Source organism: Dendrobates tinctorius, unplaced genomic scaffold, assembly GCF_039654945.1.
Source record: "Dendrobates tinctorius isolate UK_male_01 unplaced genomic scaffold, ASM3965494v1 ptg000642c, whole genome shotgun sequence".
Taxonomy (NCBI): Eukaryota; Metazoa; Chordata; class Amphibia; order Anura; family Dendrobatidae; genus Dendrobates; species Dendrobates tinctorius.
In genome coordinates, this window is record NW_027362294.1 from 52,856 (window position 1) to 68,535 (window position 15,680).

Below are 15,680 nucleotides of genomic sequence, written 5' to 3' on the forward strand. Positions count from 1 at the left end.
GGAAAGATACCAGAAGAGAGAGAGAGGTTAAATATTTTTGTTAGGTAAGAGGTGACATCAGGGGAAAGGGACTGGAGGAGATGTGATGGAATGGGATCACTGGTGCAAGTGGTAAGGCGAGAAGATGCAAGGAGCCTGATTAGTTCTTCTGTGACTGGTTCAAAATCAGAGAGTGAGCTAGATGCATTGGGGACAGTGCTTAGTATGAGGGGATTGGGAGATAATTTCCTGTCGGATGTGGTCAATTTTTTCTTTGAAATAATTGGCCAGAACGTCAGCGTGGAGATCTGTGGTTGGGGCCTGCACTTTTAGGTTGAGTAGGGAATGAGAAGTATCAAAGAGACGTTTAGGGTTATTGGACAGTGAGGTGATGAGGGTGTTGAAATAGGTTTGTTTGGAGAGGTGAAGGGCAGAGTTGTATGTTTTAAGCAACTCCACCCACACACACAAATGATACACCATTTGCAAGGTAAACTTGCCCCCTTCAGCAAGAAAATAGCCAAACAAACCACACATCCACGAAATACAGTTTAAACATTAATTTTCATAAAACTGCAGTAAGGAAAAATGACCTGCAGGTGGCACCACACTACCCTAAAGCACACTACTACAAAGCTGCTTACAGACATCACAAACAAATCCAAATGTTTGCCTTGGGGGCTTTCCAGCTTGCCGAATTGCTTGCCCAGCCTATTTTAGCCACATTGGAGAATTGCACAATACACTGCAGGTGAGGCACATATGCAAACACATTTGTAAATATGCACTGCCTAATGATTTGCACACTTGCTTCGTTCATAATCCACCCACACAAACAAATGATACACCATTTGAAAGGTCAAGTTACCTGCAGGTGGCAGTACACTACCCCAAAGCATACTACCACAAAGCTGCTTACAGACATCACAAAAAAATCTAAACATTTGCCTTGGGGTCTTTCCAGCTTGCCCAAGTGTTTGCCCAGCCTATTTCATGCAAATTGGAGGATTGCACACTTCACTGCAGGCGAGTCACATATGCAAACACATTTGTAAACATGCACTGCTTTTTCGGTGATTACTTCGCCTAGCCCAATTCAGCAAGAAAACAGCCAAACAAACCACACATTCATGATTTTATCACTAAATACAGGTTAAACATTCATTTTCATAAACCTGCAGAAAGACACAATGACCTGCAGGTGGCACCTCAACCGGAAGACATTTTTTGGCCTCTACTTATCAAACCAATTGATTGTATTACCAATCTCCATATATAAATACCTGTCTGTGTTCATCGGCTCATGAAATACATTTACATTTCACCAGCTTGCTTTTTCTGAAATTGCCTGCGCCCCTGACGACCAATGTGCGAAAATTTTGCACGGGCCAACTACTATATTGTATTTATAAGGCCGGTTTCATACTAGCGTGTGTGATGTGAGAAACTTGCACGAGTCTCTCGCATCAACACCCGGTGCTACCGCTGGCACTCGGGATATGTCAAAAGTAAAAGAAAAGTCAAAGATGCTATAGGATTTTTACAGGATGAAAATGATGAAATGGTAAGACAGGATGTTGAGAAGGCTGAACTTTTAAATTCCTATTTTGCATCTGTTTTCTCTCAGAAAGGAAATGCAACATCAACTGTTATTCACTGTCCTATTAAGGGAATAGAAGAATCCAGTATATCTATAAACAGAAAGATAGTGAGGAAACACTTAGCTAACCTAAATGAATTCAAGTCTCCAGGTCCAGATGAATTACACCCCAGAGTACTGAAGGAGATAGCAGAAGAAATTTTTGAACCCCTCTCCATAATCTTTGAAAATTCTTGGAGAACAGGAGAAGTGCCAGAAGACTGGAGAAGAGCAAATGTTGTTCCTATCTTCAAAAAGGGGAAGAAGGTGGACCCAGGTAACTATAGGCCGGTGAGTCTGACTTCTATACCAGGAAAGATCTTTGAACAAATTATTAAACAACATGTATGTCAATACCTGGATAAGAATGAAGTGATTAAACAGAGTCAGCATGGGTTTCTAACTAATAAGTCATGTCAGACTAACTTAATTTCCTTCTATGACGGTATCACTGATTGGGTGGATCAAGGAAATGCTGTAGATATAGTATATCTTGACTTCAGCAAAGCATTTGACAAAGTCTCTCATACAATCCTTATTGAAAAAATGACTAAGTATGGAATGGACAAGGCAACTGTTAGGTGGATTCATAACTGGCTTAGTGATCGGACCCAAAGAGTGGTCGTAAATGGCTGCACATCCAGTTGGAAGAATGTCTCAAGTGGGGTACCACAGGGCTCTGTCCTGGGCCCTGTATTGTTCAACATCTTTATCAACGATTTAGATGAAGGAATTGAGGGTAAACTGATTAAATTTGCTGATGACACAAAGCTAGGAGGGATAGCTAATACTAGAGAAGAGAGAGAGAGGATTCAAAAAGATTTAAATAAACTGGAGAAGTGGGCAGCAACTAACAGAATGGTTTTTAACAGGGAGAAATGCAAAGTACTACATCTGGGCAATAAAAATGAAAAAAGCATATATAGAATGGGAGGAATAGGGCTAAGTGACAGCACATGTGAAAAAGACTTGGGTATACTAATAGATCACAGACTGAATATGAGTCAACAGTGTGATGCAGCAGCAAAAAAGGCAAATGCAATTCTAGGATGTATTAACAGAAGCATACAGTCTAGATCACGTGAAGTCATTATTTCCCTCTACTCCTCTTTGGTCAGACCTCATCTGGAATATTGTGTCCAGTTTTGGGCACCACATTTTAAAAAAGACATCAACAAACTGGAGCAAGTTCAGAAAAGAGCGACCAGAATGGTGACCGGTCTGCAAACCCTGTCTTATGAGGAAAGGTTGCAGGATTTGGGAATGTTTAGTTTGCAAAAGAGAAGACTGAGAGGAGACTTAATAGCTGTCTACAAATATCTAAAGGGCTGTCACATTGTAGAAGGATCAACTTTATTCTCATTTGCACAAGGAAAGACTAGAAGCAATGGGATGAAGCTGAATGGGAGGAGACACAGATTAGATATTAGAAAAAACTTTTTGACAGAGTGATCAATGAGTGGAACAGGCTGCCACGAGAAGTGGTGAGTTCTCCTTCAATGGAAGTCTTCAAACAGAGGCTGGACAGACATCTGACTGGGATGATTTAGCGAATCCTGCTTTGAGCAGGGGGTTGGACCAGATGGCCCAGGAGGTCCCTTCCAACTCTACGATTCTATGATTCTATGACCGGAGCGTGCGGCTGCATAGAAATACATGCAGCCGCACGCTCCGGTCCTGAGTGCTGGCGACAGTGCCGGGTGTTGATGCGAGAGACTCGTGTGAGTTTCTCGCATCATACACTCTAGTGTGACCCCGGCTTAAGTCACAGTATCCCCTATATAATGTACAATGCTCAAAAACATAAAGGGAACACTCAAAAAACACATTCTAGATCTGAATGAATGAATGAAATATTCTCATTGAATACTTTGTTCTGTACAAAGTTGAATGTGCTGACAACAAAATCACACAAAAATCATCAATGGAAATCAAATGTATTAACCAATGGAGGCCTGGATTTGGAGTCACACACAAAATTAAAGTGGAATGTAATGTTCTTAAAGCAAGTCAAAATGAGGCTCAGTATTGTGTGTGTAGCCTCCACGTGCCTATATGACCTCCTTACAACGCCGGGGCATGCTCCTGATGAGGCGGCGGATGGTCTCCTGAGGGATCTCCTCCCAGGCCTGGACTAAATTATCCGCCAACTCCTGGACAGTCTGTGGTGCTACGTGACGTTGGTGGATGGAGTGAGACATGATGTCCCAGATGTGCTCAATCGGATTCAGGTCTGGGGAACGGGCGGGCCAGTCCATAGCTTCAGTGCCTTCATTTTGCAGGAAGTACTGAAACACTCCAGCCACATGAGGTCTAGCATTGTCATGCATTAGGAGGAACCCAGTGCCAACCGCACCAGCATATGGTCTCACAAGGGGTCTGAGGATCTCATCTCGGTACATAATGGCAGTCAGGCTACCTCTGATGAGCACATGGAGGGCTGTGCGGCCCTCCAAAGAAATGCTACCCCACAAAATTACTGACCGACTGCCAAACCGGTCATGCTGAAGGATGTTGCAGGCAGCAGATCGCGCTACACGGCGTCTCCAGATTGTCACGTCTGTCACATGTGCTCAGTGTGAATCTGCTTTCATCTGTGAAGAGCACAGGGCTCCAGTGGCGAATTTGCCAATCCTGGTGTTCTGTGGCAAATGCAAAGCATCCTGCATGGTGCTGGGCTGTGAGCACAACCCCCATCTGTGGACGTTGGGTCCTCAGACCTTCCTCATGTAGTCGGTTTCTAACCGTTTGTGCAGACACATGCACATTTGTGGCCTGCTGGAGGTCATTTTGCAGGCCTCTGGCAGTGCTCCTGTTCCTCCTTGCACAAAGGCGGAGGTAGCAGTCGTGCTGCTGGGTTATTGCCCTCCTACGGCCCCCTCCATGTCTCCTGGTGTACTAACCTGTCTCCTGGTGTACTAACCTGTCTCCTGGTAGCGCCTCCAGCCTCTGGACACTACACTGACAGACACAGCAAACTTTCTTGCCACAGCTCGCATTGATGTGCCATCCTGGATGAGCTGCACTACCTGCGCCACTTGTGTGGGTTGTAGAGTCCGTCTCATGCTACCACGAGTGTGAAAGCACAACCAACATTCAAAAGTGACCAAAACATCAGCCAGAAAGCATTGGTACTGAGATGTGGTCTGTGGTCCCCACCTGCAGAACCACTCCTTTATTGAGTATGTCTTGATAATTGCCAATAATTTCCATCTGTTATCTATTCCATTTGCACAACCGCATGTGAAATTGATTATTAATCAGTGTTGCTTCCTAAGTGGACAGTTTGATTTCACAGAAGTTTGATTTACTTGGAGTTATATTCTGTTATTTAAGTGTTCCCTTTATTTTTTAGAGCAGCGTATATAGACTGCTGTATATAGATTACATAGATGATACTGTGATTACACAGATTTAGCAGCCAGCATCACCTATATATTGTATAAACAGCAGTCACAGTATCACCCATATAATGTGTATAGACTGCTGTATATAGATTACATAGATGATACTGTGATTACACAGATTTAGCAGTCAGTATCACCTATATATTGTATACACAGCAGTCTATATACAGTATACAGGTGATAGTGCAAGTGCTGAACATGCATAAGACCAAGTTTCCATATTGGGACTCACCCAGGTATGGAGATGGGGGAGGATAAACTGCTGAGGTGTGTCCATTGTCGGGCGTGCAGAGGAGCGTGTCCCTGGCTTGGACGGTGAGAAGAGCAGGAAACAAAAAAAGGGGGATATACAGCACTGGAGCGGACAGGCATCACTGGGGAGGCACATAGAACACGGGGTGGGTCACGACGATCACAGGGGGAGGTACAGAGATCACGGGGGCACAGATCACTGGGGGGTGGCACAAAGATCATAGGAGGGCACAGAGATCACATGGGAGCACAAATATGACAGGGGGTACATAAAAGGGGGGCACATAGATCACAAGCTGGCAGAAAGCTGGGAGCCACAGAGATCACAGGGGTGCATATAGCTGGGGGCACAGATCACAGGGGTGCATATAGTTGGGGGGCACAGATTATAGGGGGCATATAGCTGGGGGCACAGATCACAGGGAGGCATATAATTGGGGACACAGATCACAGGGGGCATATAGCTGGGGGGCACAGAGATTATATTGGGGCACAGATCACCAAGCACAGAAATTACCTGAAGACAGGCACTGAGCTCCTCTTCTGGGACAGGAGAATGGGACAGCATTGGTCACTAACCCTGCCCACCTTGGTGCTAACCCCGCCCACCCCAATGACCTCATCATTCATGTGCAGGCAGCGTTCTGTAATGAACAACAAAAGAAAGCCCACCAAAGTAAATGGGTAATTTAACTCTTAGAACATATGTATGAAACAACAACAAATGGTTAAAAAAATAACCAAGAGAGTATAAACCCTTAAAATAATTTTATTATCTTCAAAAAGTGGTTTAATAACAATCAGTACAAGACAATACTACTAGACTAGTAAAAGGTAAAATAGGGACGCCTGAAATAACAGAAGAAATATTATACTATAGTGTCTGACACCTGCCCACTACTATCCTAAGAAATATATCATTAAGAAGGATTTCCTTTCCTTAAACAAAGATGAATAATAAATTTCAATAAAAAAGCAGGATGTTCACACGTACATGAAATAATAATAAGAAAGCGTCCCCGTCGCCCCAACGCACGTTTTGTCTTAATACTTCATCAGGACACGCCTCCTGACCCTAAACCCTATTATATTTCTTAGGATAGTAGTGGGCAGGTGTCAGACACTATAGTATAATATTTCTTCTGTTATTTCAGGCGTCCCTATTTTACCTTTTACTAGTCTAGTAGTATTGTCTTGTACTGATTGTTATTAAACCACTTTTTGAAGATAATAAAATTTTTTTAAGGGTTTATACTCTCTTGGTTATTTTTTTAACCATTTGTTGTTTCATACATATGTTCTGTAATGAACGCTGCGTGCACTTGTGGGTTAAATGGCCGGCAGCTGGCAGGTCTGCCGCTGGAGAATTGCGGACTGCGGGGACCTGCCTGCGGGCCGCATGTGGCCCGTGGGCCGGAGGTTCCCCACCCATTTTAAAGGACCAGCGGCCCACTTAGCCACCAGCCCACCAGGCATCTGCCCGGCTGGGCAGATTAGCAATCCGGGACTGATGTACATGTATGATCCGGTCACCGGCCAGTATCTGTATATGTACATGTATGATCCGGTCACCGGCCAGTATCTGTATATGTGCATGTATGATCCGGTCACTGGCCAGTAACTGTATATGTACATGTATGATCTGCTCACCGGCCAGTATCTGTATATGTACATGTATGACCCGGTCACCTGCCAGTATCTGTATAACTACATGTATGATCCGGACACCGGCCAGTATCTGTATATGTACATGTATGATCCGGTCACCGGCCAGTATCTGTATATGTACATGTATAATCAGGTCACTGGCCAGGATCTGTATATGTACATGTATGATACGGTCACCGGCCAGTATCTGTATATGTACATGTATGATACGGTCACTGGCCAGTATCTGTATATGCACATGTATGATCCGGTCACCGGCAAGTATCTGTACATGTACAATTACCAAGTGCTAATGGGTGCATGGAGGACATGGAGACATGAGTAGGAAGAGTAAGAATCTGAGGAAAATGTAGAAAGCGGGAACAGGAGAGAGTTGGATTAGTGAAGTGATGTTTCTCACCTGTCTAAGGAGATGTGTTTTTAGTCCCTTTACCCTCGATGGTGGTTTGCACGTTAATGACTGTTAATTGTAATTTTTACAATTCTGACCACTGTCACTTTATGAGGTAATAACTCTGGAATGCTTCAATGGATCCCGGTGATTCTAAGACTGTCACGCCGCCTTCTCCACCTGTCACGCCGCCGCTCCCCCGAGCCCTGGCATACTTACCGGTCCTCGGCGTCCTGGCGTGCTCCTGGTACTGCTGCGCGTCTCCTGGCATCTGATTCCTCGCTCCCGTCGGGTGCGCGTGCACGCTGAGCTCAGCGGCGCACGCGCACACCTCCCGGCCTGACCCTTGTCGCTCCTTCCTGCCCTCTCCTTGCCCTGGGAGGACCCTGACTCGGAAGTCCCAAGACGCGCTCTGCATATCAGGCAGCCACTTCCTTCTGGCTGTGCCTGATTATCATTTGTATTCCACGCTTGATTCAGGCCCCATGCTTCCCTGCGGTTCCCCGTGCTCTAGCCTATCTGCCCTGGCTTGTGCTATTGCCACCTTTGCTTTAGTTCACACCCGGCCCTCTCTTTTGTGATCTCTCCTAGTGTCTGCCTGCCTGTACCTCTGTCCTGTCCATGTCCCTGTGTCTCAGCTGTGTCCACCTGCCAGTGTCTCCATCCTCCCCATGTTCCCGTTTCTCAGCCGTGTCCACCTGTGAGTGTCTCAGCTGTGCTCACCCGCCTGTGTCTCTACCAAGCCCGCCTGCCTGTGACTTTTCCGTGCCACTCTCTGCTAGTCCGTCCTGTTTCCCGCTAGTTTCTCCTACGGTCCTTCCCTGGTACCAGCTGTCGCAAAGATAGTCTCCCCGGGCCTGCCCCTAACGCTCCCTGTATAGGGGGGCGGTCCACCAGGCCAGCTCGCCCGTGGGAGGTTCGTTGTCATGGCCCAGCGGTTCCACTCTTGGAGTTCCACTAGTTCTCACAGTAGAAAGGCCATGGACCCCACTGGTACCTTGGCTACGGCCCACAAGTAACTGGTATTCCTGTGGGAAAATCAGACGAGGATGATGTCCTTTTTAAAAACCAAGGAGTCCTGTTTGTCGGCTTTGCAGCTTTCAGATCCGGGGAATGTTTCTCAGCTGGCCAGTCTCCAACAGGAGCTCGCCCAGCAATGTGACACCCAGGCCCACATCCTCAATTATATGGCGTCGGTAGATAACCGGCTCCAGTCCCTGCAGTCCGTCGCCGCTGCCCTGCCCCCCCCCGCCTAGAAACAACCCCACGGTATAGTGGAGATCCCAAGTTGTTGGGGGTTTCTAAATCAGTGCCAACTACACTTTGAATTGCTACTGGAGCAATATTCCACCTACCAAGCTAAGTTGATGTTTGTGGTTTCCCACCTAGAGGTGGAGGCCTTAGCCTGGGTGGAACCCCCTCTGGGAGCGTGACGATCCTCTAGTCTCCCAGCTCTCTGATGTACAGCCAGATCAGGACAGGAAAAAGAGGAGATGGGGGACAGTGATGAGATGTAGGGAGTCTGAAAGTGTCTGAGGGTTAATGGCTTGTAGATTTCTGAATGTGTGGTAGGTAGGAGTCTGTGGGGTGGGCGAGGATTTGTGAGCTTGAAAGAGAGAATGTTGTGATCAGAGAGAGGAAGCGGTGAGTTATTTAGGTGGGAGATTGAGCAGAGCCGGACAAAGACCAGGTCAAGGGTGTTACCGTCTTTGTGTGTCGCTGAGGTTGAGAGCTGTGAGAGGCCAAGAGAAGTGGTTAGTGATAGAAGCTGGGATGCAGCTGTGGAAGTAGGGCTGTTAATGGGGATGTTGATGTCTCCCAGGATAAGGGTTGGTAGTTCTGAGGACATGAAGTGCGGCAGCCAGGCTGAGAAGTCGTCAAGGAAGTGGGTGGGTGAGCCTGGGGGCTAGTATATGACCACTACTCTGAGGGGGAGGGGACGGAAGAGCTGAATGGTGTGGACCTCAAAAGAAGGGAATGAGAGTGATGGAACTGGGGGATGACCTGGAAAGTGCATTGTGGGGACAGGAGTATGCCAACTCCACCACCAGGTCTGTTTCTGGATCTCGAGGGAATGGGAGAATTGTAAGCCACCATGGAAAATGGCAGCAGGGGTGACAGTGTCAGAGTCCTGTATCCCAGTTTCAGTGAGGGCCAACAGATTCCGAGAGTTGTTCAGAAAGTAATTGTGCAGGAAAGGAAGCTTGTTACATACAGACCGTGATTTCCAGAGGGCACAATTAAATGAAGGAGATGAGGGAGTGCAAGTTATGTTAATAAGATTATTATAGTTTTGATGTAGGGTAGGGGTTGAGGTTGGGGGATGGTGGATCGGGGTTGGGGGAGATGTTGTCATGATCTGAATTTGATCTGACAGTTTTAAAAGCACAGAGTGAACTTTTTTTCCTTTTGGCAAGTTGCCAAGGTGACTTGACTGTCCCCGGTGGTGGTTAGTGGTATCGCACCTTAGGTTTTCAGTTTAAAGTTCTCTGTAATTATGATTCAGGTGTGGGGCTCTATAAATGAGTCTCAGGGTGTGCAATCACTGCGGGTGATATTGATTCATTCATGGATTCTGAGTTGGTGAGAGGTGTGGAAGGATGGAGCTGAGGAGGAGTCCTGCGCAGCTTAGCCAGGGGGGACGTGTGTCAGCTATGGTGTCTGGACGAAGGGCTGGCATGGCGTGGTGGGGTCGCAGTGATGGTGTCAGCGGGAAGTGTCTGCATGGACTGGTGGAGTGGCGACTATGGAGAGTGGCACTCACCATGTGGGACTTGGCTGCTGAGCTGGACTCAAGCATGCTTGACTTCGTGGCAGAAGCTGAACTCCTCTTTGGGACTCTGTTACTAAGCAGCAGCAACTGGTGATGGACCCTGCTCCAAGGCTGCACTATGGTGATGGATCCGGGTGGAGAAGACGCACGCAGGTGGAGGGCTCTGTTGCAGGAGCATAAGCACAGAGCATAAAGCTAAGTGGTGTCCCCCTGTATTGTCTCTTTCCCTCATGTGTGTTGTTAGTGCAGTGGTGGGATTAGTTTCCGCACCGACCAATTCCCTAGTGAGGGTTTAGGGTCAGGGCGAGCAAGGGCTTTGAGGTACGCGTGCGGCGCCCGGTGCGGAACCGGCATAGGGAACGTTAGGAGTGCAGGGACACTGGCTCAGGGGAGCTCAGGCGGTCTCCACTTTCCTATTCCCTATCGCAGGGCCCACCATTGTTACTGTTTCCCAGGTCCCCCTTATTATTTAAATTCGCCGTACTGGAGGCGGGGTTTCCAGAATTTATATTAACGTGTAATACCTAAATTTGCCAGGTGGAGGCGGTGTATCCATCTGCACGTTTTATTATTTAAATTCGCCCCACTGGAGGTGCTGTATCCAGGGTCACGTGTGTTATGGGTTCGCCTTGCGGAAACATCTGCGTCCAGACACTCGTGACCATGACAGATGTCCCCTGAAATCAGTAGGAGAAGGAACATAAAAAGCAAGTAGTTCTTTGAAAAGTAAGAAGTTTTTTTGTGCAGTTTGTTTGGGAAAGATGGGCTGAGGTTTTTCAGGAAGGTGAGAAGTGCATGGGAGCTGTACATGGGAGAGGGAAGTATAGAGGGGCTAATGCGTATCAGTTGTGACGGAGGGGGGACGGGGTGGTGAATGTGGATGGCAAGGGAGCACAGGAGGATAGAAATAAAGTACATGGTTTAAAGGGAGAGCAAAGTGTGATTTACCTGACTCCTGCCCTGACTTACTGTCATGGAGTAACTGTCTTTTGCTGGATGCTTAGTTAATGCGATGCTTTGCTTAATGCGTCCTGACCCCTCACTTGCGTGTTCCCCCTTAGAATTAGTCTAAATTTATACACCCCACTACAGGGCCAGGAGAGAGGGATTGTGGGAGCTGCTTAGTTATAAATTAGCAACAGCCGCTCCACACTTCCTGGTGTGCAAAACATGATCAAAGACACAGTCCTGATACCATCTCTATGCTATAGCACCTCTCCTGAGATAACATCTATAGAGTTCCCCCCTATGGCTATACAATAGTAAGTACTGAGAACAATGTAACAGATGAATTATAGCAAAGAAGTTGAATGACATGGTTACCATTCACACTGCTTGCTAAAATTGAATGGAGTGAAATACATGCAGGCTGGTTCAAATCAGATGTTGAATGACATGGTTACCTTATACAAGAGTGCCTTCGTATTGGGAACAGGGTATATGACAGCATTCTCTGTTAGATCTTTGTACAATTTGGGACAAGGCGAAGACGTTCTGCACCTAACTATTAGTGCCTTACTTGACTCCAGTTGGTGTTACAAATATAAAAATTACATATTTGGGATGTGCTTCGATAGAGCTACCCGCCCTGTAGTTTCCTAGACTCCAGCATCAGCAGAATCCAAGAAACAGATTCCTACTTAGTCGATTCATGCAAGTACCTTGAGTTTAGACTTAAATGAATGCCAGCATCATGCTGAGTAAGATGATACTCTGTTCGTCGCTACACGAGGTACCCTCCCCGAGATATACTTATGAGCTATTAGGCATTGGTAAAAAAGAGGAGGGCTTCCATAACTCAGCCCCTTCAGTGATGTCACGACAAGGGGGTATTAGTTGGTGTAAGCCCAGTCTGGAGCAGTCTTGCCTGGGAAACCTGAGATACAGAGAGACTGTGATGCACTGTGCTGTATCGCCCCTCCCCCGACTGCATTGACTGCCTGAAATAACTTAAGCAAATAAATGTAAGTGCTTCTCTACCTTTAATCCCCGTTATTTTGTAATTGTCTTGTACATAATTTCAATTGTCTCCCTTTGTAATGTCTTTTATACCTTTTGTATACACTGCCTACCCTTTGGAGTAAAATATATAAAATTACTAGTTCGTTTCTCCTTGCTCTATAACGTATCTGTACGACCTCCAAAGTGAAAAATGCTACTAAACTGGGTCAGCTCCGGACTCGTGATTAATTAAGAATCGGAGCTGGTGGCAGCGAAGTGTGTTCTTGGCAGGTTGGGTAAAACTGGCAGTGACGGAACGGATTTTATAAGCTTATTGTCTGGCTGCGGCTAGGAGTAGTTATATATCCCTCGCTGTAGCTTGCCTAACTGCCAGCACACGTCCAGGCGGCCCGTCCGGCGACTACTGATCCTTGGTGCAGTTACCTGACTGACCTGAGGGTAAGGGAGGTGCCGGAGAGCTGCGAGTTCCAAACAGGAACTGGAAAGCAGGATATACATAAATCCCTGCAGTTGGTGACATTTGGTGGCAGCGGTGGAATAACTAAAATAAGCCCCCCTGCGAGATAGGTGAGTTTTCCTCACATAAATGATTAGATCATTGATAATATTAAATCATGGTGTCTTTCCAATGTTCATCCCCAGACTGATGTGGCATTGCGCATGGAGAGACGTAATGAACACTGGGCAGTGCAGTTACTGTGTGATTCATGGGCCCTATTGTAAGTAATAGGACCTGAACTTCTCGGTGTGCCGGGTCATCTCTGTTCTGCTCTTAGGTCAGATGGGTGTCATGGCTCGATTTGAGGATTCGATCCGTTGAACATTCGATATGTTGATTTATGAAAATGCTGCCCCGTTGGCGCAGAGAATCTGTGTAGGCAGAGGACAGGCAGGGTTTAGTGGAGGTTTATGTAAGTAACGCAATCACTCACTGCCGACACAAATCCATCTCAGAGTTTATACAAAACTTTATAGCACTGGATTCACACTGGACGGTTTTGTGTCTCTTTCCTTGGCCAGATTCAGTAGTGGATTATATAGAGATACAAATATAAAAGGAGTCATTCTCTTCTTTCATGTTTAATCCACTTTGGCACGCAGAAGAACCTGAGTAAATCCAGACTAATAGAGGTATTATAAATATATGGGCTTTTGTGGTTTGACAGGATTGAAAAATAGATTGTATTTTTTTTTTTCTAATAGAAAATCCGAACAAGAACTGTAAAGGAAACGTCATGATTTTGCTAAATAATAAAGCGGAAGATAAAGATATTGTGCATCCCTCTTCAGAAGAAAACCTCGTCACCCTCAATGTACGTCCAGGACACATTGCAGATAGGTCATATAATCCAGAGGAGCTGTCTCCTGACCACTCACCGACTGTCACCACATGTACAGCTCTGAACGACAGAACAAGATTTCAATGTGGGGAATGTGGAAAGCAGTTTTCAAAAAACTCAGATCTTTTTACGCACAAAAGAATTCACACAGGAGAGAAGCCGTATTCATGTTCAAAATGTGGGAAATGTTTTACAGATACAGCACACCTTATCACACATGAGAGAAGCCACATTGGAGAGAAAAATCACACAGAGAAGCCGTATGTATGTCCAGTATGTGGAAAGTGTATTACAAGATTTAATATATTTGTTCTTCACCAGAGAAGTCACACAGTAAAAAAGTTGCATTCATGTTCAGACTGTGGAAAAAGTTTTAAAAAAAAATGTCTTCTTGTTGCACATGAAAAAGTTCACACAGGTGAGAAGCCATATTCATGCTCAAAATGTGGGAAAAGTGTCACAACTAAACGAAATCTTGCTGTGCATGAGAGAAGTCACACAGGAGAGAAGCCGTATTCATGTTCTCAATGTGGGAAATGTTTTTCAAGTAGACAAAGTCATGCCATACATCAGAAAATTCACACAGGAGAAAAGCCGTTTGCATGTATAGAATGTGGGAAATCCTTTAAATATATATCTATGCTTGTTATACATGAAAGAGTTCACACGGGTGAGAAGCCATATTCTTGCTCAGAATGTGGAAAAAGTTTCTCAAGTAAATCAAATCTTGTTGCACATGAGAGAATTCACACAGTAGAGAAGCCGTATTCATGTTCAAAATGTGGGAAAAGTTTTGTAGATAAATCATATCTTGCCACACATGAGAGAAGTCACACAGGAGAGAAGCCGTATTCATGCTTAGAATGTGGGAAATGTTTTACAGATACAGCACATCTTATCACACATGGGAGAAGCCACATTGGAGAGAAAATTCACACAGAGAAGCCGTATGTATGTTCAGTATGTGGAAAGTGTATTACAAGATTTAACATATTTGTTCAACATCAGAGAAGTCACACAGGAGAAAAGCCGTTTGCATGTTTAGAATGTGGGAAATCCTTTAGATATAAATCTATGCTTGTTATACATGGAAGAGTTCACACAGGTGAGAAACCATATTCATGCTCAGAATGTGGAAAAAGTTTCTCAAGTAAAGCAAATCTTGCTACACATGAGAGAAGTCACACAGGAGAGAAGCCGTATTCATGTTCAAAATGTGGGAAATGTTTTGCATTTAAGTGGAACCTTGGTAAACATGAGAGAATTCATACTAGATAAAAGTCATATTCATGATCACAATGTAATGTTTTATGCTGATATCAGATCTTGTTAAACTCGAGTGGCTCAATGGTTGGCTCAGTGATTAGCATTGTAGCCTTGCCATGCTGGAGTACTGTGATTTATAGCCACAAAAGGATAACGTGGAAGAGGTTTCTTGGGTTTCTTCCCACACGCCAAAGACATTCTGATATTGATTTTAGATTGTGAGCCCCAATGGGGACAGTGATGATGTTTGTACAGAGCTGCAGAATGTGATGGTGCAATATAAGTGAGTAAGGTAAATAAAAAATACATCATAAAGGAGAGAAGACACATTCATGTTCTGAATGGGGGAGACGCTTTACAAGTATATAAGGGCAGACATGAGAGAATTACCATAGAAGAGAAGAGCTCTCTATATTCCCCTCCTGTAAGGGCAGTTTCATACATCCAGATATTTCTGGTACCGGAAAACACAGTATCGGAGATATCCATGTCCGTGTGTCTGCGTGTTCTACGTGTGCCACATCAGTACCACACATACGGCTGCAGGGGAAGTAGCGCTACAGTAAGCGCTGTTCCCCTGCATGTGGTGCTGAACGCGGCTGTCATTCTCCCTGTTCAGCCGGCAACAGCACGAGCATGGAAGAGTGAATGAAAAAAAAAACGATATGGGGTCCCATTTTTATTTTGAACCAAACCGGCAAAACTAACAGGTGCGGGGTGCTAATCTCAGGCTGGTAAGGAGCCATGGATATGGGCCCCCCCAGCCTAAAAACAGCAGCCCGTAGCTGCCCATAAAAGGCGCATCTATTAGTTGCAGTTATCCTGGAGCTTTGTCGGGTTCTTCCCACTTGCCCTGTAGAGGTGGCAAGTGGGGTAATAAGGGGTTAATGTCACCTTTCTATTGTAAGGTGATATTAAGCCCGGCTTAGTAATGGAGAGGTGTCAGTAAGACAAAAGGAGAGGATTTACATAGGTTCTCATTCAGAAGAAGACTTCAGTCTAA

At 45.5% G+C, this 15,680-nt stretch overlaps 1 protein-coding gene across 1 annotated transcript in view; it reads left to right on the forward strand.

Annotated features, from left to right (window-relative positions):
* LOC141079254 (uncharacterized) overlaps positions 1-15,111 on the forward strand; it is a 67,755-nt gene extending 52,644 nt beyond the window's left edge. The window contains exon 5 of the mRNA XM_073565296.1: positions 13,275-15,111. Within this exon, the coding sequence (XP_073421397.1) occupies positions 13,275-14,689 (1,415 nt within the window). The 3' untranslated portion in view covers positions 14,690-15,111. The remainder of the gene's footprint in view (positions 1-13,274) is intronic.
* The last annotated feature ends 569 nt before the right edge of the window (positions 15,112-15,680 follow it).